Consider the following 23,714-nt stretch of genomic DNA (forward strand, 5'->3'; position numbering starts at 1 on the left):
TGCCTGAACTGCTTTGCTCTTCCAGCACCACAGAATCCAGAATCTGGTTTCCAGCATCTGCAGTCATTGTTTTTACCTCTCTCTCCTTTTGCCCTTCTAACTTCAACCTGTAAGCCTTTGTTTCATTTTTACTATGTTTAAGGGGGTTTGTTTATTGGGACTGTTGTGCATATTCAGAACAGCATAATTGAGTCGAGTTTGGATAGATTGACTTCTGTAGGTATTCTATATTTTATTCGTTGTGTTTCATTCCGTACTTTTGTGAATAAATCTTTGTCTGTTTTAAAACCTGGCAGTCAACCTAGCTAACTTACTCCGGGTAATTTTCACTGTACACTTACTGAAACAAATTGCAAAGTTACGGACTGGGCTGCCTGCTTAAGAGTGTTTTGAGTGGTCTGGCCTAATCCATAACAATTCCGTGTTCTGAACAACTGATAGTGACAGCAATATAACTCATATTATTGGGATGTTCATGATTTGTAATGGCCATTGATAATGAATTAGTAAATTCATTGGTCTGTTTGACAGGTGATCTGTGAGGTGTCATATTCATCAGTTGCTGATGTTGACAGAGCTGTGGCTGCAGCCAAAGATGCCTTTGAAAATGGACAGTGGGGAAAGATGAATGCAAGAGACAGAGGCAGATTGTTGTACCAGTAAGGTTTTTCTGATATTCCCATTACTCACAATATATGAGAATATGCACTATAATGAAAGTTATTTGATTTGCAGACTAACTTCACCAGCTGAGTGTTGCACAAAACTACATTGAGTTGCAGGACCATGTGTTTCTCCACATATATGATGCAATGCCTGTTTGATAACATCCTTGCAGATACCATATTGAAAATGTGTTTTGTGTTTGTAGAAATTTGTTTTGTATTTGTGTTTGTTGTAAGGTCAGGTGGAATATGCTATGTATTCTCACCCTGAGATACCCACAATCAGGTAGCACAGCAGTTACCCAGATCGTGGAAACATGGGAACTAACATAATGCATGTAAACATTAAATCTTCAATTCCCTTCCTCTTTTATATTTGTTGGTTAATTCCTGCATCTTGGCTCAAACCTGCTCTGAGTTAGAGAGCCTGTTGCCTCCAAATTTTCTGCATTTACTTTGGCTCAAACTGACACTGCCGTCCAGAGGAGGCTTAACTGACACCTGAGGATACTGTTATTTTCTGACCCAATATTGTCAAACTTTGAGCAGGTACTTTGTATTTCTCCTCATACAGCTAGCCCCCCCGCCCTCCCAACAATATTTGAGAACAGTAGTTTTCAATCTTTTTGGTTGAGGAAAAGTTCTGTTCAAATAGCCTAATTATCTCTTCAGACCCTCAGCTAAACTATGTCACTGATTTTTTGAAAGAGATGCTTGTAAAATTGTTTTAATACTGCATCTAAAGTAAAGTTTTAAGTAGCAAATATTACTACCCCTCACCTCACCCCTCCCCCCAAAAAAAAAGTCTCAGTGGCACAGCCAATTCAGTCTGTTGTGACAATGCTGTCACTTAAACAAGGTTATTTGTCCTTGGGGGGTTTTTTGTAATGATGGTCCTAATGGGAGAGGTACCGAAATGTCTGGGAGGAGTCTAGTTTAACAATGGTGGGGAGATGGCCAGTTCTCCCCAGTTCACATTTCTCCTAGCTTGGTTTAGTTTTGCAGCTGTCAGCAGCTCTGGAGTGCAGAGAGGTTCCAAGCTTCAGCAGATGATTCCTGACTGAGTTTTCTCTCTGAAATCTCTTTGGAAGTTGTTCCCTCCTGCTTGTAAGAGCCTGTGCTTGAATTTACCTTTTGCCAAAGGGGTGTGTTTATGGAATATTGCTGGATTGGAACTGTTCCTTAGTTAAGTTGCTTTACCAAGATGGTTAAGTTTTCCAGTAGTTAAGTTATCCTAAATTCCATTTTCTTTTGTTTGTGTTTCAACTGTAGTGTTTAAATAAATTTTGGTTCGCTTAAAGCTGAGTGGTTTGACCAGCTGCATCACACCTGGAATATCCATTTCACATTTGCTTTTAAAATAAGAAAAAGTTAGGGTCTAGACTATCTTCTTAAAATATTTTGAGGGGGTCTGGCCTGGTCCATAATGTCTTGCAGTGGCTGTACCCTGCTCTTGTCTGCCAACTAGCACCATGTTAATCTCTGATGATGGCAGTTCACTGATGTGCTTAGTCAGCAGTTTCGTGTTACTTACAGATCCCTTGAAAATCTACATATAACTCCAGGACTCTAAGAACACTGTCTTAGAAACCATTTTCATATGTTTAGAACAGATTACTGAAAAATTGAAATGCTTCCACAATGACATGTTGTTAAGCTTGTTATCGTTAAAGTGGTTGAATGATAGATAGACAGCTTGAAACTTCATAACTTTAAGAAGGGACATACCATGTGAATTTGTATCATCCCTGGCCACTGAATAATTTGTGTGGTGATATTGAGTTGGGTATTATTAAGGAGAGATATATTTTGTGGATGTTTTTCATCTTGAATTCTTCAGGGCAATTCACACTATTTCTGATTCAAGGGGAAAACTGACATTTATGTTGCATGAGAGGAGATTGCTGATCAGCTGCCAGTGTACTCTGATTGATTGGTAAAGATGTTACCATAGAGAATGCACTAATCAAATTTAAACCAGGTAGGTCGACTCCGATTGGTTAGGCAGTGCCCTTAGACATGAGCTGGTTAAGTTTAATCAAGTGCAGTGTATGTACTTTTTGTCTGGAAAGGACAGTTTCCTGTGTGTTAATATTTGTACCTTCCAGTACACACAAGTATGCTGCACAGAATATACACACTCATTGTTTCGACTAAACAAACTAGGTCTTAGGCATGTGCTGGTTTATTCCTCAGGGCATTGCCCTGATCAAATCCACATCAACCTGCCTAGTATAAAACTTAAACATAGCCTGGTAGTTAACTGACATTCACCATTATTTGGTGCATTTGTCATGGCAATTCCTCTGCCAACCCATTAGCACTCATGTGTCGCATACATTACTATAGTATTGTTATGAATTGTCCTAGTAAATGCAAGATGAAAGTTTCAACTAAATGTGTCTTTTTTCCAGAAATATTCAAGTTTTGTGCTACCAGGCAACAATAATAAGATTAGTTGGAAATTTGCATTTAAATTAATTTCAACAAAATGGTAGATGATCGAATAAAATTTTGTGTGTAACTTCCTAATTACACCACCACAGTAAATTACAGCACATAATATTGTTTTCTGAGAGAGCGCCCTGTAGCACTGAGGAATTGCAGACCTGCAATTTCTCAAGATTTGGAATTTCTTGTTTTAAATTATCTGTGTTGCTGAGTTTACTTTTTTCAATTGTAGACTTGCAGATCTGATGGAGGAGCACCAGGAAGAACTGGCTACCATTGAGGCCATTGACTCAGGGGCTGTGTACACACTTGCTCTGAAGACGCATGTTGGAATGTCCATTCAAACATTCAGATACTTTGCAGGATGGTGTGATAAGATCCAGGTACAAATGAATGAGCACACACCTTAGATCTTCCATTTGCTTATTATAAAAATGGAAACTCATTGTTAATGCATAGGAACAGAGTATGCCCTCAACCTGTGAAGCCTGCTTTGCTGTTTAATTTGGAAGATATGGCTGATCTGATTGTGGCTTCGTCTCTGTATACCTAGCTACCCTGATAATCTTTGATTCCTTTGTCAGTCAAAAGTCTACTGTCCCTTAAAAAACACAATTAACCTGTGTCTGCTGCGGTCAGTGGAAGAGTTCCAAAGATGTACCATCCTCTGAGAGAAAATAAAACTCTCATCTCCCTCTTAAATGGGTGATGCTTTATGTTTTATCTGTGTCCCATAGTTCTGGTCTCTCCCACAAAGGAAGACATGCTTTCAGTGTCTGTCCTGTTCGGTCCCCTTAAGATCTTATATGTTTCAATAGGATCACCTTTCTAATCTCAATGGATAGCCCAGCATGTCCAGCCAACTGATTTGAATGCATTTACAGCCCTTCTTTAATAATGAGACCAAAATCGTATATACTTTTACATTCTGTAGGAAAAAATGCCTACTTTTAAATTCTATTTGCAATAAATAAAAACACTCCCTAATCAGTTGCCGTACTCAAACTAGCTTTTTGTGATTTATTTGTGAACACATCCAGATCCCTGTGTATTTTAGAGTTCTACAATCTCCCTCCATTGAAATGATATGCTGCCTTTCTATTCTTCCTGCCAAACTGGATAACTTTACATTTTTTGACAGTATACTCCATTTACCAGAGTTTTGCCCACACCCTTAACCTATCTATAAATCTTTCCAGAGTCCTTGTGTTCACATCACACACTACTTTCTTACCTATCATTGTGTCATCATTAAATTTGGCAACCATCCATTCAGTCCTTTCATCCAAGTAATTAATATAGAATTATAAATAGTTGCTGTGCAAGCATTGATCCCCGTGTCCAACAAAAGACCCATTTCTGCCCATCCTCTGCTTCCTATTAGCTAGTCTGCCTCTGTCCGTATCCCCTATACTATGAGCTCTTATTTTGGGTAATAATGTTTGATATTGTACCTTGTCAAATGCTTTCTGGGAATCTTAAGTACAATACATTGCTCCAAAAACTCTAATAATTTGTCAAGCATAGTTTTCTCTTTACAAAATCACATTAATTCTGCTGATTGCATTAAGATTTTCTAATTGCTCTTCTATGTCCACCTTAATAGATTTCAGCATTGTCTTCCTGGCACCTGTCAGAAAGGCAAACTGATTTATAGTTTCCTTTCTTTTTGTATCTTCTCCTGAGTATTGAATCACATTTGCTATTTTCAAATCTGATTGGACCCTTCCAGCAGCCATTTCTTTTAACATTTTCAAATTTTCTTTGTAAGCAACTTGTTGAAAAGCAATTTTTAAAAGACAGAATGGTTTAGGTGCAAGCTGCACAACCACTTTTGAGGGATGGGGAATGGCAGAGTGGATAGTAAGAGCTTCATGTTGGATGAGCACAGGAAGTCATTCAAACAGGCAATGTAGTTGAAAGGATTGATGCAGCTCCCTGCATCTGAGAGTGAGAATCTGGAAGACAGTGTTGCCTGCCCTCGTCCAGAGTTCTGGGCATCTGTCAGGGCTGGATGAACTCCATCAGGGCCAAAAGCTTATTAAATTTAGTTCTAACAATTTTTTCAGCAGTGATTTCCTGTTAACTGTAATTAGTTTAAGTCCCTTTCTTCCCTTCACATTCTGAGTCCCAGTTATTTTGAGATTGTTATTTGTATCCTCCACGGTGAAAACAGATGCAAAATACATTGAATTGATATGTCATTTCTCACATTTTCATGATTAATTCCCAGAGTCATATTCTAGAGGATCAGTGCTCGCTTTATTTACTCTTTTCCTATTTAAATACCTTAAGAGACTCTTGCCATTTGTTTTTAAATTTTTCACTTGCTTTCTCTAGTTCTTTTTTTCATGCCTTATTGATCTTTCAGCCATTTTTTTCTTTTCTTTATATTGAGATAAAAACTATCTGACTTACATATTATTTTTAATATCATTTAATTCAAGTTTGGGTTTTGGATTTTGTGTTAGTGACATATCGATTTTCTGTGGGTCTGGAGTAAATAATTCACTTGTAAACACACACTTATGTGTGTAGTCACATGATTTCTTTGAAAATAGTTTGTGAGAGGATCTTTGGTAGCACTGATGAGTTTTAACATATTTTAACAAGGTAAACCATTGTGTTTTAAGGTCTGTTAGAAATTGAGATTTAGGATTGTCTTAAGCTTAGCTTGGCGTGGGACATTTTCTTTCAGTTTTGCATGTTTTGGCTTTGAAGTGCTTGGACAGAGATGGATGAAGAGACCAGTGGTCCTGAGAAAGGGACAATATCGAAAAATTAAGGAGCTAGTGTTAGTTCTCAAACCAAGCTGTCAAGGCTATTTTAAATTTAGATGTATTATAGCTCTCGGAAGAACCTATCAGATATTTCAGTCTTGGAGTTAAAGCCATACTTGCCTTATACCTATTGAGATGTTAGGAACAGATTTTTTTTTCTCCGCTCTGGTGTAATTATGAAAAAGGGAGTGCTTTTGTATGCTGTACAAAGTATGTTTATGATAGTAATTCATTAAGGAATGTTTCAGGGTTATGCTTTTTAAAAATATATTTTTATTAGAAAAATAGATTTTTAAATATTACAACAAGTACAAAGCAATACAATTCAAAACAATACAAAGTTTAAAAAAAACCAACCCACCCTTGTGTACAAATGTATGAACATATATAGAAAAGTATAGAATAAAAAAACTCCAAACTGGCTATTTAACTAAACAAGTAAATAATAATCAACAACAAACAAAATAATCAAAAATAAATGGTAATAAATCAGCCCAGACAAACAAAACGCTCATACGTTCACCGTTCCTCCTCCCTGGATATTGGACTTGTAAAACACAATTGTTACGGCTGTGTAAAAGCCGTTGTTAGTGTGGCAGATAAATCTGTGTCCAGGTATTCCAAAAAGGGCTGCCATGTCTTATAAAAATTCTCAGTTTTGTGGTGTACATATTTGAGAGGAAATCAAAGGGAATCTGCTCCGTAACAATCTTCTACCAACCTGACAGGCCTGGGGGATTTTCAGATATCCAACCTAACAAGATATTTTTTCTTGCACAGAATGTGAGAATGTTGAAAAATGTTTTTTCTTATGCGCATCTGCAGGGAATACTGTGGGCAGGCCCAGAAAGAGTCCTTCTCCAGCCTTACACCCAAATTCCTCTCCATTGCACCCACCACAGCACTCCAATATGTTTGAAGCCTATCCCAAGACCCATACAAATTTTGCACTTGGGACATGATGAAGATACCGCTGGTTTAAATTTTGACAAACAGTCCAGAGTCAAGTTGACCCTGTGGAGATACTTCAACTGTAAAGCATGGGTCCTTTTGCAAATTAATATCTTCCTTGCATTCTCCCAAATATTCTCCCATGCCTCTGGGGAGACTTCAACACCCAGCTGTCTCTCCCACACCCTGCAGAGTCAATCAAACTCATCTGAAGGGGCACCCCCCCAATTGATGACATAATGTATTGACAGAAAGTGTACTCTTAGTACTTAGCACCCCCCTCTCTATGTCAGATTTGTAGGGATCACTCATAAGTGTAATCTTTTTTTAAATAAAATTCTTAACTTGAAAAAAACGAAAGAGGTCTCTATTAGATAACTCTTACTTCTGTACTAACTGATCGAAGGACATTATTACGTCTCCCTGAAACAAATTGTCCATGTAAGACACACCCCTTGCTGCCCAACATTTAAATCCTGAATCTACCATCCCCGGTTGAAAACCCGGCATACCCACTAAAGGTGTAAACAAAGATGTTTTGCCAATATTGCCTTCCCTCTGCCGAATTGTCCTCCATGCTTTAACTGTATTGATGACTATTGGGTGATGACAATATTCCCTAACTGTCCTCACTTTGTCCAAAAACAGAAAACTGGTAAGGGGGCACTTTGCTTGGGAGGTTTCGATATCTAGCCATGTTGAAAGAGGATCTCCACAAACCCAATCACTCATGCAGGACAAAAGCGAGCTTAGTTGGTAATTTTTAATGTCTGGAAGGTCTACTTCCCGCAATCTGTGAGGCAGTTGCAGTTTAGCTAATTAAATGAGGGGCCGCTTATGATACCAAATAAAGGAGCTGAACCAGCCGTTCAGCCTCCTGAGTGTTTGCTTACTGAAAATCGGGGAGTATCCGTATAGGGTATAGCAAACAGGAGAGAATATTCATCTTAATAAGCGCTATCCGACCCAACCACGAGACCAGAGGTGCCTCCCATCTTTGAAGGTCTTGTTTAATTTTATCAAATAATTGAATAAAATTGGCTTTGAACAGCCGATCCAGAACTGGAGTATTAAATATGCCCAAATACACAAAACCCCCTCCTGTGACCACCTAAATGGGAATCTATGTCACCCTCAAGACCTAGCTCCTTCGCAAGACCACCCATAGGCATATCCTCTGATTTCACAAAATTAATCTTGTACGCTGAAAAAGCAGCAAATTGTGTCAGGCGAAGCGCTGAAACTGCTGGGTTTGTTAAAAAAATTAAGACAACAAAATCTTATGTAATTTTGACCCCACTTCTGGAGCTGATATATTGGGATCCCCACGAATGGCCTCCACCAATGGTTCAATCACCAACGTAAAAAGCAGTGTGAAAGACGACCGCTCTGCTGGCTGCCCCTAAAAATATTAAAATTACTTGATCATACCTCATTGGTGATGACCACTGCAAGAGGGTCACCATAGAGAACCCTTACCCATCTTATAAAGACTTCGTCCAAACCAAACCGCTCCAGAGTCTAAAAGGTACAGCTACTCAACTCCGTCAAATGCCTTCTGTTCATCTAGAGAAGTCACCAATCCCTGTATTAACTGTTGATGACATGCTTAAATTAGATTAAGCAGCCTCCAAACATTATTGGAGGATCTGCGACCCTTTATCAAGCTGTCTGATGCTCTTTAATAATAGAAGGTAACACAGTCTCTAGCCTTAACGCGAGAGTCTTAGAGAGGATTTTAAAGTCCACATTTAAGAGTGATATGGGGCCTATACGAAGCACAGTCTTCAGGGTCCTTCCTTTATTTTTAAAGAGTAAGTGAAATATTGGCCTCTCTCAGAGATGGTGGGAGACAATCATGACTGTATGAATCATTAAGCATATTGAGCATCAGACCTTTCAGTATACTTATAAATTCCTTATTGAATTCACTGGGATGTCCATCAGGACTGGGCACCTCACAGCTTCCTGCATTTCTTGCTGTAATAAGGGGGCATCGAGAAAGGACTCTTGTTCAGGAATCATGCCCGGGAGCTTCAGATCCTTAAAAAAAGATTCCATTTTGGCCTGCCCCTCCTCACAATCCTCGGATTGGTATAACTTAAGAGTAAAATCTCTGGAACGCCACATTAATCTTTTTAGAATAACATGTTAGGTTCCCAGACCCTTACCTAATCGCTGTAATGGCTTGTGGGCATTCCTTTTCCTATGCAAAGTATTTGCCTGCCTTTCACCATTCTCATATAACCTTTGCTTTGCAAAAGCCAGGTCATTCATTGCAGACTGCAGCGCCATAATCCTGTGTGGTTGACCAATGAGGGTCTGTCAAAGTAAGCCTTCTCAGCTGCCTTCAACCGTGCTTCAAGATACGCTGCTGCTCACCCTTCTGCCGCCTGCTACTGGCGGAACAGGAAATAACTACCCCCAACTCCCAATCACTCCGCCCCCACCCCGGCATAGGCTTTGGCAGTTTCCCAGAAGATGGATGAACTACCAAACGAACCTAAGTTGATGTGTAGGAATGCTGGAAATTCCCTAGAGAAATACTCCACAAACTTATTCTCACTTGAGGATAAAGGGATCCATTCGCCAGTGCCTCAAACCCACTGTAATGTCCTTAAGCTTAATCATGGAGCATGATCAGAGATGGTTATATTACCAATCGTACAAGATGCCACCAAATCCAAGGTTACTGCAGGGGTCAGAAAAAAAATCAATCCTGATGTGACATCTGAGCAGATTGGAGAAAAACATAAAATCCCTGCCTTAGGGTGGAAAAACGTAAAATTCCTGCCTCCAGATGCCCACCAACCCTAACTCCCCACACAGATCCACTAATTGTTTAGTTTGTACAGAGGGTATTGAAGGACCTTTGGGTAACCTGTCTGCTGTGGGATCGATGAGACGGTTAAAATGTCCCCCTATAATGATGTGCCAGGAATCGAGACTTATCAATATAGAATAAGCATTTACCAAAAATTTAAGGGGATGAGCTAGAGAGCAATAAACATTTAAAACATTATATTCTTTTCCATTTATCGAGGCTTTAAGAATTACAAGCCTCCCATGTGTGTCTTTAACACACTCTAACAACTTAAATGGGAGATTCTTCCTAACCAATGTGGCCAATCCCCTACTTCTGGTATTAAATGATGAAAAATAAACTTAGTCATAGCCATTCTGCTATAATTTCAGATGCTCCTTGTCATCCAAGTGTGTCTTCTGTAACAAAGCAATATCCACCTTCTCCTTTCTAATATTCAAGAGTACCATCTTAATTGGTGAGTGACTTCCCTTGATATTCCAGGTACACCATTTAATCAAGTCATTAGCCATAAGCTTCTGCAATAACATTTAAATTCCAGAGAGGAAGAACCTGAACCACAAGTTGCTGAGCCCTAGTGTCACATGATCCACCAAATATAAACTACATAAACTAAAACCACTACATTTAACAAATCGACAAATCTATTAAAAATTACAAAACAATGTAAACCATAAAAACAAACCAACATATAAAGCGCCAACAGCGCTGATTGAGAGAATTCAACCCTGTCCAGAGGGGGCAACTCCCCATCCCAAACTGCCCATAAGCAGGCATCCAACCATCCTAGCCACCTTACTTCTCCCAGCTACAGCCACACCGCAAACACAAACAGAAAAGAGTAAACACACCATAGAATACCAATATAAACTTAAACATCTTCTTAAACAAAGGAAATAAATACCCCACCCATCCTTTGGTATATCCTAACTTAGAAATTGAAAATGTCCATCTCAACCGCCGCCAAACATAATTTAAACCAAATTATTATCAATAGAAAAAAAATAGAAAAATAAAGCTCCAGCCGGACATCCACCATTTCTTTTACAAAACCGATAAAGACATACCCAAACAACACTGTTTACACATACAAAAATCGTTCAAATTCGGTTTATTTGTCCACAAAGTCTCTTGCCTTCTCCGACGTGTCAAAGAGACGTTTGGATCCATCTAAGGTTAACCGAAGCACCACTGGAAAGCTCCCTCTTTCTTCTTTTGACACCATCATAAGATTTTCATTTCTGGATCACTGCCACTGAGAATTCCTGAAAGAACATGATCTTAGAGCCCACGTAAATTAGGGCCTTTGGATCCTTCTCTTGGACTCTAGAAGCCTCCATGACTCTCCATAATGATGGAACTGCACATGGAGAGGACGAGGATGTTGACCCAGACCCAATCTCCTCCCTGCGACCCGGTGAGCTCTCTCTATCTTCAGTCCTCTCATGCTAGCCTCTAAGTCAAGGAATTTCGGCAGCCAATCCTCAACAAATTCCGCATGCCACTCACCTTCCTTACCCTCAGGCAGACCAATGATCTAAATGTTTTTTCTCCTGTCCCTGTTCTCAAGATCATCCACTTGGCCATGCAAATTACAGACCTGTGTCTCCAGGTCTTGGATCCTATTCTTAGATGAACTGGCATCAGCTTCCACCACTGTGATCCTGTGCTCCACCTCATCCGTCCTCTTCTCCAGGTCTCCGAGGTGCTGCTCATGCTTTTGCAGCATGAGCGAGATTGGAGCCAGCTTCTCTTCAATCTGTTTCCTCAGCATCTCGCGAGATTTCATGAACTCGTTCACCAGGGCCTGGAAAGTAATTGATTCCAAGGGCCCTGCAGGCAGGGCTGCAGGCCCGGCCCCAGATGCTGCTCCTCCCTTTTTTGGCATCCCTGGACAGCTGGAAATGCAGGTAAGCTAACTTTTAGAAGTTTCTTGGGACTCCACGATCTTTTCGGAGTCCCAGGATATCACGATGGTCTGGGTTGAATGGGTTGAAAGTTTGTCCCACTTGTGCTGCAATGCGGAGCTCTGCAGTGCGATCTTCTCAGATCCCCGCCATCTTGGATCCCTGGGATTATGCTTTTACTGTATGTTTAAAACTGTATGTTTACTGTATAAGTAAATGGTTTGCTTTATTATATTTTGTCTTTTGGTTAATAATCTTATGTTTTATTGTTAAAAAAAATCTCCCATGTATGTGGTTATGTTTTAAAGAGAGATCAGCTTGTTAGGTTTGGGTGGATTGGAAAAAAAATGCTAATGTTTCACCCTTATTCAAAAAGTCAGAAAGTAAGAAACTATAGACCAATTAGTTTAATATCTGTCATTGGGAAATTGTTATTAAGGAAGCAATAACAGGACATTTGGAATGTCAAAATGCAATCCATCAGTCAACATGGTTTTAAAAAAGATAAATGATGTTTGGCTAGTGTTGTTCAAAAATGTAACAAGAGATTATGGGGATTCTGTAGATATGGTATATTTGGATTTTCAGTAGGCATTTGATAAGGTACCACACAAAAGATTATGATACAAAGTAAGATCATATGGAGTTAGGGTAATTTATTAGCTCAGATAGAGGATTGGCTAATTAACAGAAAGCAGAGAGTTGGGATAATTACATCTTTTTCTGCTTAGCAAGATGTAACTAGTGGGGTGCCACACGGTTCGGTTCTCTTGCCTCAACTATTTCCAATTTGTTTAATAACATGGATGAAGGATTAGAAGGTATTGTAAGCAAATTTGCAGGTTACACTACAATAGGTGGAAAAATAAGAATAAGTAAGAAATTTGCAAATGGATATGGATGATTTAGGTAAATAGGCCAAAATTTAACAATGGATGTGGATAAATACAATGTGATCTATTTTGGTTTAAAAACAGAAAAGCAAGTTGTTAGCTCAATGGAGAGAGGTTTCAGAGTGCTTCTGGTGCAGAGGGATCTGGGTGTTCTCATGCATTAATCACTGAAATCTAGTGTGCAAATAATAAGGAAGATAATAAGGAAGGCAATTGGAATTTTGACAGTATTTGAAAAAGGAATAGAGTATAAAAGTAGGAAAAAAGGAAGATATAACATGGAACAGTACAGGCCCTTCAGCCCTCGATGTTGTGCTGGCCTTATATCTTACTCTAAGATCAGAATACCTTACATACTCTTCATTGTGCCATCATCCGTGTGTGTCTATCCAAGAGTAGCTTAAATGTCCCTAATGTATCTTACTCTGCTACCACTGCTGTAGTGCATTTCATGCACCTACCACTCCTTAAGTAAAGAACCTACCTTGGACATCTCCCCTAAACCTTCCTCCAATTAATTTAAAATTATGCTCCCTTGTGATAGACATAACCTTGCGGCTCTTAAAATCAATCCCTGCTAATGAAAGTCAACACACCACATGCCTTCTTAACAAGCCTATCAACTTGGTTGGCAACTTTGAGGGATCTATGGACATGGACACCAAGATCCCTCTGTATCCCCACACTGCTAAGAATCCTGCCTTTAACCCTGCCTGCAAATTCGACCTTCCAAGGTGAATCACTTCACACTTTTCCAGGTTGAACCTCACCTACCACTTATCAGTCCAGTTCTGCATTGTGTCAATGTTCCATTGCAACCCGCAACAGCCCTCCACACTGTCCACAACTCCACCAACCTTCGTGTTATCAGCAAACCTACAAACCAACTTTTGTACTTCATCATCCAAATCAATCACAAAGAACAGAGGTCCCAGAACTGATCCCTGCGGAATACCAGTGGTCACTGAGCTCCAGATTGAATACTTTCTATCTACCACCACCCTCTGTCTTCTATGGGCCAGTCAATTCTGTGTCCAGACAGCCAGATTTCCCTGTATCCCATGCCCCTTTATTTTCCGAATGTCTAGATCTACACACAGACCTCAAAGTGGAGACCAACCAGGGTTTTGTATAGCTGCAGCCAAACTTCTGCATCCTTGTGCTCCAATCATCTAGGTCATAAGGCAAACATTCCATGAGCTTTCTTGATTATTTTCTGCACCATTTTAAAGATCCATGCACTTGAACCCCCAAATATCTTTGGATATCCATTGTATTTAACTCTCCTGTAGAAAGTACTCATATATCGAATATAATGTGGGAAAGGATGAGGTCATGCACTTTGTCAGAAAGAAAAGAGGCATAGACTATTTTCTAAATGGGGAGAAAATTCAGAAATCTGAAGTGCAAAGGGACTTGGGAGTCCTAGTCCAGGATTCTCTTAAGGTAAATTTGCAGGCTGAGTCAGTATTTAGGAAAGCAAATACAATGTTGGCATTTATTTCGAGAGGACCATAATATAAAAGCAAGGATGTACTTCTGAGGCTTTATAAGGCTCTGGTCAGACCACATTTAGAGTCTTGTGAGCAATTGTGGGCTCTGTACCTCAGGACGGATGTAGGGTCCAGAGGAGGTTCACAGGATGATCTCAGGAATGAAACACTTAACATGCGCAGAATGTTTGTGGACTCTGGGTCTATACTCAATGGAGTTTAGAAAGATGAGCTGGGATCTAATTGAAACTTATAGAATACTGAATGGCCTGGACAGAGTGAATGTTAGAAAGATGTTTCCATTGGCCAGAAAGACTAGGACTCAAGGGCAAAGGCTTAGATTAAAGGGAAGACTCTTCCGGAACAGAGATGAGGAAAAACGTCTTCAGCCAGAGAGTGGTGAATCTATAGAATTCATTGCCACAGAAGGCTATGGAGGACAGGTGATTGTGTATACTTAAGACAGACATAGACAGGTTCTTGATTGTCAAGGGGATCAAAGGTTACAGAGAGAAGGTGGGAGAATGCTGTTGAGAAATGTATCAGCCATGATTGAATGGCAGAGCAGACTTGCTGGACTGAATGGCCCAATTTCTGCTCCTATGTCTTATGATCTGATGATCTCTTTGGTCCAAACTGATTACCTAACACTTGCTTACATTGCCCAATTATTCCTAAACAGACTCTAACACTAACAGATTTTGGACACCATGTTTACAAATTAAACAAAAATTAACAATTTAGTCTTGATAATGTTAATTTAGCAGAACACAGATAAGCAACAAGATAGAGTCATAATCATAGTCCTGGGGATCAACAACAAAGGTCAAAAATTGGCCCTCCTATCCCCCTCCCACTGCCAGTTCCTTTCCAGCTCCATGGTGATGACTGGAACTGAGAAGACAAGACAGTTTTCTGGTGTCTTACTCTCTGATGCAAGGAACTGTGTCAATCACTCAGATTATACTGACCCTTGTTACCACTACATTCCTTTCAATGTTTTCCCCCCTTTCTTACCGTTTGGCTTCCTGTGCTCATCTACCTTGAAGACCTCACTATCCACCCTACTGCCTTCATTTCAGAGTTGTATAGCTTGATTCTGAAGCATTTCATTTTGAAAACTTACCTTTAGAATACAGACAAACCTCGATTATCCAGCATTCAATTATCCGAATTTCAGATTATCCGCAAGACTGCAAGGTCCTAATGCTTGGCTAAACTGTTATCCAGCATTTGATTATCTGAACATTCAATGATCCGACAAAATACTCCCTGCCTGTGTCATTTGATTAATCGAGGTTCCTCTGTACATTGGTTATAAACAAAAATTGAATAGTTTCATAATTGTATCCAGTGGCTCTTGGGAGCTTAGGAGGTTATTTTTCCAAAATATGTGGTGTGTGTTTGAGTTCACAAGCAAAGAAACATTCCTGGTCATGGGATGAACATATTTGTGTTTTTTGGACTGGGACTACTGTTCCAACTAATGGTGGAACATGAGTAAAGGTAAAAACGTAAAGGTGAATAAATCTCCAGGTCCTGAACAAATGTATCACAGGATGCTGTGAAAAGTGAGGGAAGAAATTACAGGGCCCCTTACAGAGATATTTGTATCATGGGTGAGGTGCTGAAGGACTGGAGAATGGCTAATGTTATGCCTTTATTTAAGAAAGGCTGTAAGGAGAAATCTGAGAACTATAGGTAGGTGAGACTGACATAATTGGTGGGTAAATTGTTGGAAGGGATTCTGAGAGATGATTCACATGCATTTGGAGAGGCAAGGACAGATTAGGGATAGTTAACATGGCTTTGTGCATGGGAAATCGTGATTGATTGAGTTTTATGAGAACATAACCAAAAAGATTGATGAGGGCAGAGTAGTAGACATTGTCTGCGTGGATTTTAGTAAAGCTTTTGACAGGGTTCTGCATGGTAGACTAACTAGTAAAGTTAGATCATATGGGATTCAGAAAGAACCTGCCAATTGGATACAAAATTGACATGACGGTAGGAGACAGGGAAATGGTGGAGGGTGTTTTTTGGACTGGAGGCCTGTGAACAGCTCTGTTCCACAGGTATTGGTGCTGGGCCCACTTTTGTTTGTCATTTACATAAATCATTCGGATGAGAATTTAGGAGGCATGTTTAGGAAGCTTGCAGATGACGCCAAAATTGGTGGTATAGTCGACAGTGATGAAGCTTATATAAAATTATAAAAGGATCTTGGTCAATTCGGCCAGTGGGCTGAGGAATGGCAGATGGAGTTTAATTAGATTACTTACAGTGTGGAAACAGGCCCTTCGGCCCAACAAGTCCACACCGACCCGCCGAAGCGCAACCCACCTATACCCCTACATCTACCCCTTACCTAACACTACGGGCAATTTTAGCATGGCCAATTCACCTGACCCGCACATCTTTGGACTGTGGGAGGAAACCGGAGCACCCGGAGGAAACCCACGCAGACACGGGGAGAATGTGCAAACTCCACACAGTCAGTCGCCTGAGGTGGGAATTGAACCCAGGTCTCTGGCGCTGTGAGGCAGCAGTGCTAACCACTGTGCCACCGTGCTGCCCTAAATTAATTTAGATAAATGTGCATTTTGGTAAAAAAAAAACAAGGGCAGTACTTGTACAGTTAAAGATAGGACCCTGGGTCATGTTGTCGAACAGAGAGAGACCTAGGGTTTCAGGTCCATAGTTCTTTGAAAGTTGTGTCACAGGTAGTCTGAGTGGTTATGAAGGTGTTGAGCACACTTGCCTTCATTGCTCAGACCATTGAGTATAGGAGTTGGGATGTCATGTGGACGTTGTGCAGCACATTGGTGAGGCAACTTTTGAAGTACTGTGCACAGTTCTGGTCACCCTGCTACAGGAAGGATATTATTAAATAGGAAAGAGTTCAGAAGAGATTGAATGGAATGTTGCCAGAACTGTCATGATTGAGTTATAAGGAGAAGCTGGATAAGCTGGGACTTTTTTTGCTGGAGTGTAGGAGACTTTTTTTGTGGGGAATGGAGTGGGGGTTAACGTATATAGATTTATAAAATCATGGGGAACAGAGATAAAGTGAATTGCAAAGGTGTTTTCCCCAGGGTAGGGAAGTTCAAAACTTGAGGGTGTATTTTTAAGGAGAGAGGAGAAATATTTAAAAGAGACCTAAGGGATACCTCCTTCACACAGGGGATGGTTCGTATTTGGAATCAACAGCCAGAGGATGTGGTAGGTGCAGGTACAGTTACTACATTTAAAGTACATTAGATCAGTGTGGGGCTAGCTTAGTTTGAGATACTTGGTCGGCATGGATGAGTTGGACTGAAGGGTCTGTTTCCATGTTGTATGACTCTAGTCGAACTCTCCTGATCACACATGGATTACCACTTCTTATTACACAGCGGGTTCACTTCAAGAACTTAAAATTCAATTTAGTTATTTTTTTAAAAAAGTGTCCAGATGAAAATTTAACCTGTGCCATTTTTGATATTCTTTAGGGTTCTACAATCCCCATTAATCAAGCTCGTCCCAATCGTAATTTAACATATACAAAGAAGGAGCCACTCGGGTAAGATGGTGAATTCATTTGATGGTTGTGTTGGTAAATAGCCTGGAAGTCTAAAATTTTTTTTAAAGAGTGAATGTTGGGACAACAGTGGTTGATTTGTATGTGATGGCTGATTATTGGTGTTTTCCAGAGTCTGTGCGATCATTATTCCCTGGAATTATCCTCTTATGATGCTGGCATGGAAGAGTGCTGCTTGTCTGGCAGCAGGCAACACTTTAGTGCTGAAACCGGCACAGGTAAATCAGCACAAACTTGAATTGTTACGAATCTCCTTTTTGAGTTGATTTGTCAGTAGTCACAATTTACTCTCCAGACTCCACTTGTTATGATATCTTATCAGCTGATAATAGCTGGAAATGCCCAATCTCTAAATGGGAAAACAGATCAAATTTCACTTCTCCTAATAACTTGGCAGCTACCACTACCATCATGTGGGGATTTCAGGAACCAGCAATTCTGAAAATCCTTGGCAGAGTGGAGTTTTAATTCCTTTTTTTTGTCATGTATATTTTCTGGTTTCAAGGGAAATTTGAGATCGTCAAAGACTGTGTCTTATGCCATTGTTGTGGGTACATTTGCTGTGCAGATTTCTTTTTGCAGATGTTTTATCTCCTGTCTAGGTGACATCTTCAGTGCTTTGGAGCCTCTTGTGAAACACTGCTGAAGATGTTACCTAGACACTGGATGAAACACCTGCAAATCAACTTCCCAACTCGGTGAACATACGCACAACTACAGCAACCGGCACCCAAACTACAAATCTTTACACAAACCTTGAACTGTATCTTATCTCAAGTTCTGTTCTTCTGTCATAGTGATATTATTCTGGTTCCTGGTTAAGCAACTTTGATTGTAAAAGCCTGTTTCTTATTTCAAGTCCCACTGTGACTTTTCCCCTTTCTATCTCTGTAATCTCCATCTCCACAGCTCTCTGTGATATTAGTACTGGCTTCTTGTCCATCCTCAATTGTGATTGTTTCAGCTTTGATAGCTATGCCTTAAAATGCCTAGACCCCAAGGTCTGAAATGCTTTTACGTACCACTGTAACAATAAAATAATAAAAATAAATATTTTTATTGAGAAGAAAATTATAAATTTTTTACAAAATTACAGTATCACTACAAAATAGTCTATCAATCTTATAATTTAATGGCAATATCAGAAAACAAACTACTATTCTACTCCACAAACCACTGAGGAAAATAAAATCTACAAAAACTACAATTCAATAAATAACTAAGAAAAAAAAATTAAACCAAGGTAAATTAAGTTATATTCGTTAAGTTACTGCACTCAGCGCAATTCCACCAAAGCTCCCCACCACTGGGAGCATGAGTAAGCAAACTCGTACTTGTTCAGGATTCCTCCCCCCAGAGGTCCCTAGACTGCCAGACATAGCCCACATGACTACACAAAGGCTCTGACCAATATAGTCACCAAGTCTGCATCAAAATAATTTAGAAAGGGCAGTCAAGTTCTGTAAAACAATTCCGTTTTCTGGTGCACTATACTCGTAAAGAAGTCCAGAGGGGTGTACTCCATAACTAATCTGCGCCAACCCATGAGTCCCAGGGGATTCTGAGGCCACCAGCTTATTTAAATATTCTTCCTAGAACAGAACGAAAGAATATTAAACAGTTTCTTCCCATGCACATCCAAAGAAGGGAGATTTGGCAAACCAACGAGGAGGGACACTGGATCCATCTTGACTTCAGTTCCCAAGACCCCTTCCAAAACACCCCCTATGGCACCCAATACCTACGAAGCTTGTGGCATGACAGCAAGCAATGAGTAAGAGTGCCAACATCTGTTTTACATTTGGGGCACATTGGGGACACTGCTGTCTTAAAGTTCGCAAGCCGCTCAAATGAGCCCTGTGGAGCACCTTCAATGCATAGTCTACATCCTGTTACAAATCAAAATCTTCCTTATGTTCTCCTAAATATCCTCCCACACCTCTGACGAGATTCCCACCCCCAATTCCCGAGTCCAGGCTCTGCATAACAGTTCAATGTCTTTTGAAACATTACCTTCTAACAACTGGTAGAGGATACTGACTGAGAGAACGCCTGTAGACCGGAGCACTGTACTTTCCATATCTGACTTATGGGGACTAACCATCAATGTCATCTTTTGCTGCATAAAGTCCCTAACCTGAAAATAATAAAAGAGGACCCTCCGAGATAGCCCAGATTTCTGACTCAGCTTCTCGAAAGCTATCATGACCTCCCTGTCAAATAAATCTCCTAAACAGGAGACCCAAGATCTATGTATGCACCTTTGTGATAAAGTTTGTTTTATAATATTCCTATGAAGCACTTTGGAAATGTTATTACATTAAAGTCGTTACGTACAAGCATCTTAAAATATGCATACAAACAAGGAAGAGGCCGTTCAAATTATCAAGCTTGCTCTGCTAATGTTTGATCTGACTGAAAAGCATTTCTGCTTCCCCTGATAACTTTTCACCCTCTGTCTTAAAAATACTCAAGAACTCATCATCTTTTCAGAGGGTTCCAAAGATTCATGATGCTCTGAAAGAAAAAAAGCCTAATCTGTGTTGTAAATGGGCAACCCCTAATTTTTAAAGAATCCCATAATTCTAGATTCCTCCAGAAGAGGAAATAATAACCCAGTAAAGACCCCTCAGGATCTTGTGTTTCAGATGAATGACATCTTACTCTTTCAAAATCCACAGAAAATATAAGCCTGTCCTGACCTCACACGACATTGCTCTATTTCTAGAAATTAGTCTGGTAAATCTTACCTGAACTCCTTCCAACACATTTATTTCTTTCCTTAAGTAAGGGGACCAATACTGCGGACAGTATTCCAATATGTCTCAATAGTGCCGTGTTTGACTAAAATATCACCTCCCTATTTTTTCACTAAATTCCACTGATGATAAATGTGAGCCTTCCATTAGTTTTATTAATTACTTGCTGTATTAATCTTTTGGAATTCATCTTCTGGAATGCCCAATTTAGAGTTCTATAAAATCTCACCATCTAGATAATATACTTCTCTTTCTTTTGCTTCCTGCCAAATTTTTTTTTTAGATTAGACTTACAGTGTGGAAACAGGCCCTTCGGCCCAACAAGTCCACACCGACCCGCCGAAGCGCAACCCACCCATACCCCTACATTTACCCCTTACCTAACACTATGGGCAATTTAGCATGGCCAATTCACCTGACCCGCACATCTTTGTGACTGTGGGAGGAAACCGGAGCACCCGGAGGAAACCCACGCAGACACGGGGAGAACGTGCAAACTCCACACAGTCAGTCGCCTGAGTCGGGAATTGAACCCGGGTCTACAGGCGCTGTGAGGCAGCAGTGCTAACCACTGTGCCACCGTGCCGCCCACAAAATGGGCATTTTCACATGTTCCACATCATATTCAATTTGTCAGATCTTTTCCCATTCATTAACATTTTTTGTAAGCTCCTTTCATTCTCTTTACAACTTAGTTTTCTACCTATCTTTTTGCCAAATTTGCTGATGACACAATGCCTACCGTTCCTTCATCCAAGTTATTTATATAAATTATAAACTGACAAGGTTACGACACTACTCCCATGGTTCACCACATCTTGCCAACCTGAAAATGATCCAATTACACTTACTCCCTTCCTGTAAGTCATCAATCTTCTATCCACCTCAATGTACCAACACTTACATCATGAGCTTTAATTTTTCACAAAAGCATTTGATATGGGACTTTTTCACATGGCTACAGAAAATCCAATTGCAGTACATCACTGGTTTTTCTTCATCCACATCACATTTTACTTCCTTAGAGAACTCTAACAGATGGTCAAATGTATCCAAATACCATGCTCTAACTTCTTTTAAAAATAACATTTTCCCCATGATTGATGTTAATATAACTGGCCCGTGGTTTCCTGCTTTCTATCTACCTCTCTTTTTGAATAAAGAAATTACATTCGCTATCTTCCAATGTAATGTGACTGTACCTATATCGAGAGAGTTTTGAAAACTTAGAGCATAGAACATTACAGCACATTACATTCCCTTTGGCCCTCGATGTTGCGCCGACCTGTGATAACAATCTAAAGCTCGTCTAACCTACACTATTCCATTCTCGTCCATATGCCTATCCAATGACCATTTAAATGCCCATAAAGTTGGCGAGTCTACAGCTGTTGCTGGCAGCGCATCCCATTCCCCTCCTACTCTTTGAGTAAAGAAACTACCTCTGACATCTGTCCAGTTTCCATCACTCTTCAATTTGAAGCTATGTCCCCTCGTGCTAGTCATCGCCATCTGAGGAATAAGGGTCTCATTGTCCAATCTATCTAAACCTCTGATTATTTTATATGTCTCAATTAAGTCGCCTCTCAATCATCTTCTCTCCAATGAAAACAACCTCAAGTGCCTCAACCTTTCCTCGTAAGACCTTCCCTCCTTACCAGGCAGCATCCTAGCAAATCATCTCTGAACCCTTTCCAACCCTCCACATCCTTCTCCTATTGCAGTAACCAAAACTGTACACAATATTCCAAACATGGCCACACCAGAGTTTTGTACAGCTGCAGCAGGATCTCATAGTTCCAAAACGCAATCCCTCTATCACACCATATGTCTTCTTGACAACCCTATCAACTGGGTAGCAACGTTCAAGGATCTATGTACCTGGACACGGAGCTCTCTCTACTCATCTACACTACCAAGAATATTACCGTTTGCCCAGTACTCTGCATTCCTGCTACTCCTTTCAAAGTGAATCACCTCACACTTTTTTTATATTAAACTCCAATAGCACATCTCAGCCCAGCTCTGCAGCTTGTCTATATCTCTCTGTAACCTACATCATCCTTCGTCACTATCCACAACTCTACCGACCTTAGTGTCATTTGCAAATTTACTAACCCATCCTTCTCAGCCCTCATCCAGGTCATTTATATAAATGACAAACAACAGTGGACCCAAAACATATGCTTGCAGTACTCAATCCCTCTACCACACCATATGCCTTCTTGACAACCCTATTAACTGGGTAGCAACTTTCAAGGATCTATGTACCTGGATACGGAGCTCTCTCTACTAGTAACTAAACTCCAGGATGAATATTTCCTATCACCCATAACCTTCTGTCTTCTTTCAACTAGCCAATTTTTGATCCAAGCCGCTAAATCACCCTCAATCCCATGCCTCTGTATTTTTTGCAATAGCTGAAAATGTATTGCTGGAAAAGCGCAGCAGGTCAGGCAGCATCCAAGGAGCAGGAGAATCGACATTTTAGACATGAGCTCTTCTTCAGGAATCAGATCCTGACCTACTGCGCTTTTTCAGCAACACATTTTCAGCTCTGATCTCCAGCATCTGCAGTCCTCACTTTCTCCTATTTTGTGCAATAGCCTACCATGGGGAACCTTATCAAACACCTTACTGAAATCCATAGACACCACATCAACTGCTTTACCTTCATCTACCTGTCTGGTCACCTTCTCAAAGAACTCAATAAGGTTTGTGAGGCACGATCTACCCATCACAAAACGATGTTACCTATCCTTAATCAACTTATTAATCTCTAGATTATTATAAATCCTATCTGTTATAATCCTTTCCAAAACTTTACCCACAACTGAAGTAAGGCTCACAGGTCTATAATTTCCAGGGTTGTCCCTACTCCCCTTCTTGAACAAGGGAACAACATTTGCTATCCTCTAGTCTTTTGGCACTATTCCTGTAGACAATTATGACATAAAGATTAAAGAATTGCTAACACCACCTCCTTGTAAACCTCAATCCCATCTAGTCTAGTAGCCTGCACCTCCATATTCTCCTCGACCACATTGTCATTTTCCAGTGTGAATACTGACAAAAAGTATTCATTTAGTGCTTCCCTTCTCTCCTTTGACTCCACACACAACTTCCCACTACTATGCTTGATTGGCCCTAATCTTACTCTAGACATTTTATTCCTGATATTGCTACAGAAAACCATAGGGTTGCCAGTGACTTCTCATGTCCCCTCCTGGCTCTTCTTAGCTCTCTGCTTAGGTCTTTCCAGGCTAACTTATAACTCTCAAGCACCCTAACTGAGCCGTCACATCTCATCCTAACATAAGCCTTCTTCTTCATATTGAAGAGAGATTCAACTTCCTTAGTGAACCACGGCTCCCTCACTCAACCACCTCCTCTCTGTCTGAAAAGTATATA

The 23,714-nt window shown here is 40.2% G+C and overlaps 1 protein-coding gene across 2 annotated transcripts in view; it reads left to right on the plus strand.

Moving 5' to 3' along the window:
* LOC132826817 (mitochondrial 10-formyltetrahydrofolate dehydrogenase-like) overlaps positions 1 to 23,714 on the plus strand; it is a 142,920-nt gene that overhangs the window by 88,380 nt on the left and 30,826 nt on the right. For both annotated transcript variants that reach the window (XM_060843065.1, XM_060843066.1), the window contains 4 exons: positions 532 to 659; positions 3,349 to 3,499; positions 17,456 to 17,526; positions 17,657 to 17,762. In XM_060843065.1, the coding sequence (XP_060699048.1) occupies positions 532 to 659; positions 3,349 to 3,499; positions 17,456 to 17,526; positions 17,657 to 17,762 (456 nt within the window). The remainder of the gene's footprint in view (positions 1 to 531; positions 660 to 3,348; positions 3,500 to 17,455; positions 17,527 to 17,656; positions 17,763 to 23,714) is intronic.

Source organism: Hemiscyllium ocellatum, chromosome 23 (assembly GCF_020745735.1).
Source record: "Hemiscyllium ocellatum isolate sHemOce1 chromosome 23, sHemOce1.pat.X.cur, whole genome shotgun sequence".
NCBI classification, from domain to species: Eukaryota; Metazoa; Chordata; class Chondrichthyes; order Orectolobiformes; family Hemiscylliidae; genus Hemiscyllium; species Hemiscyllium ocellatum.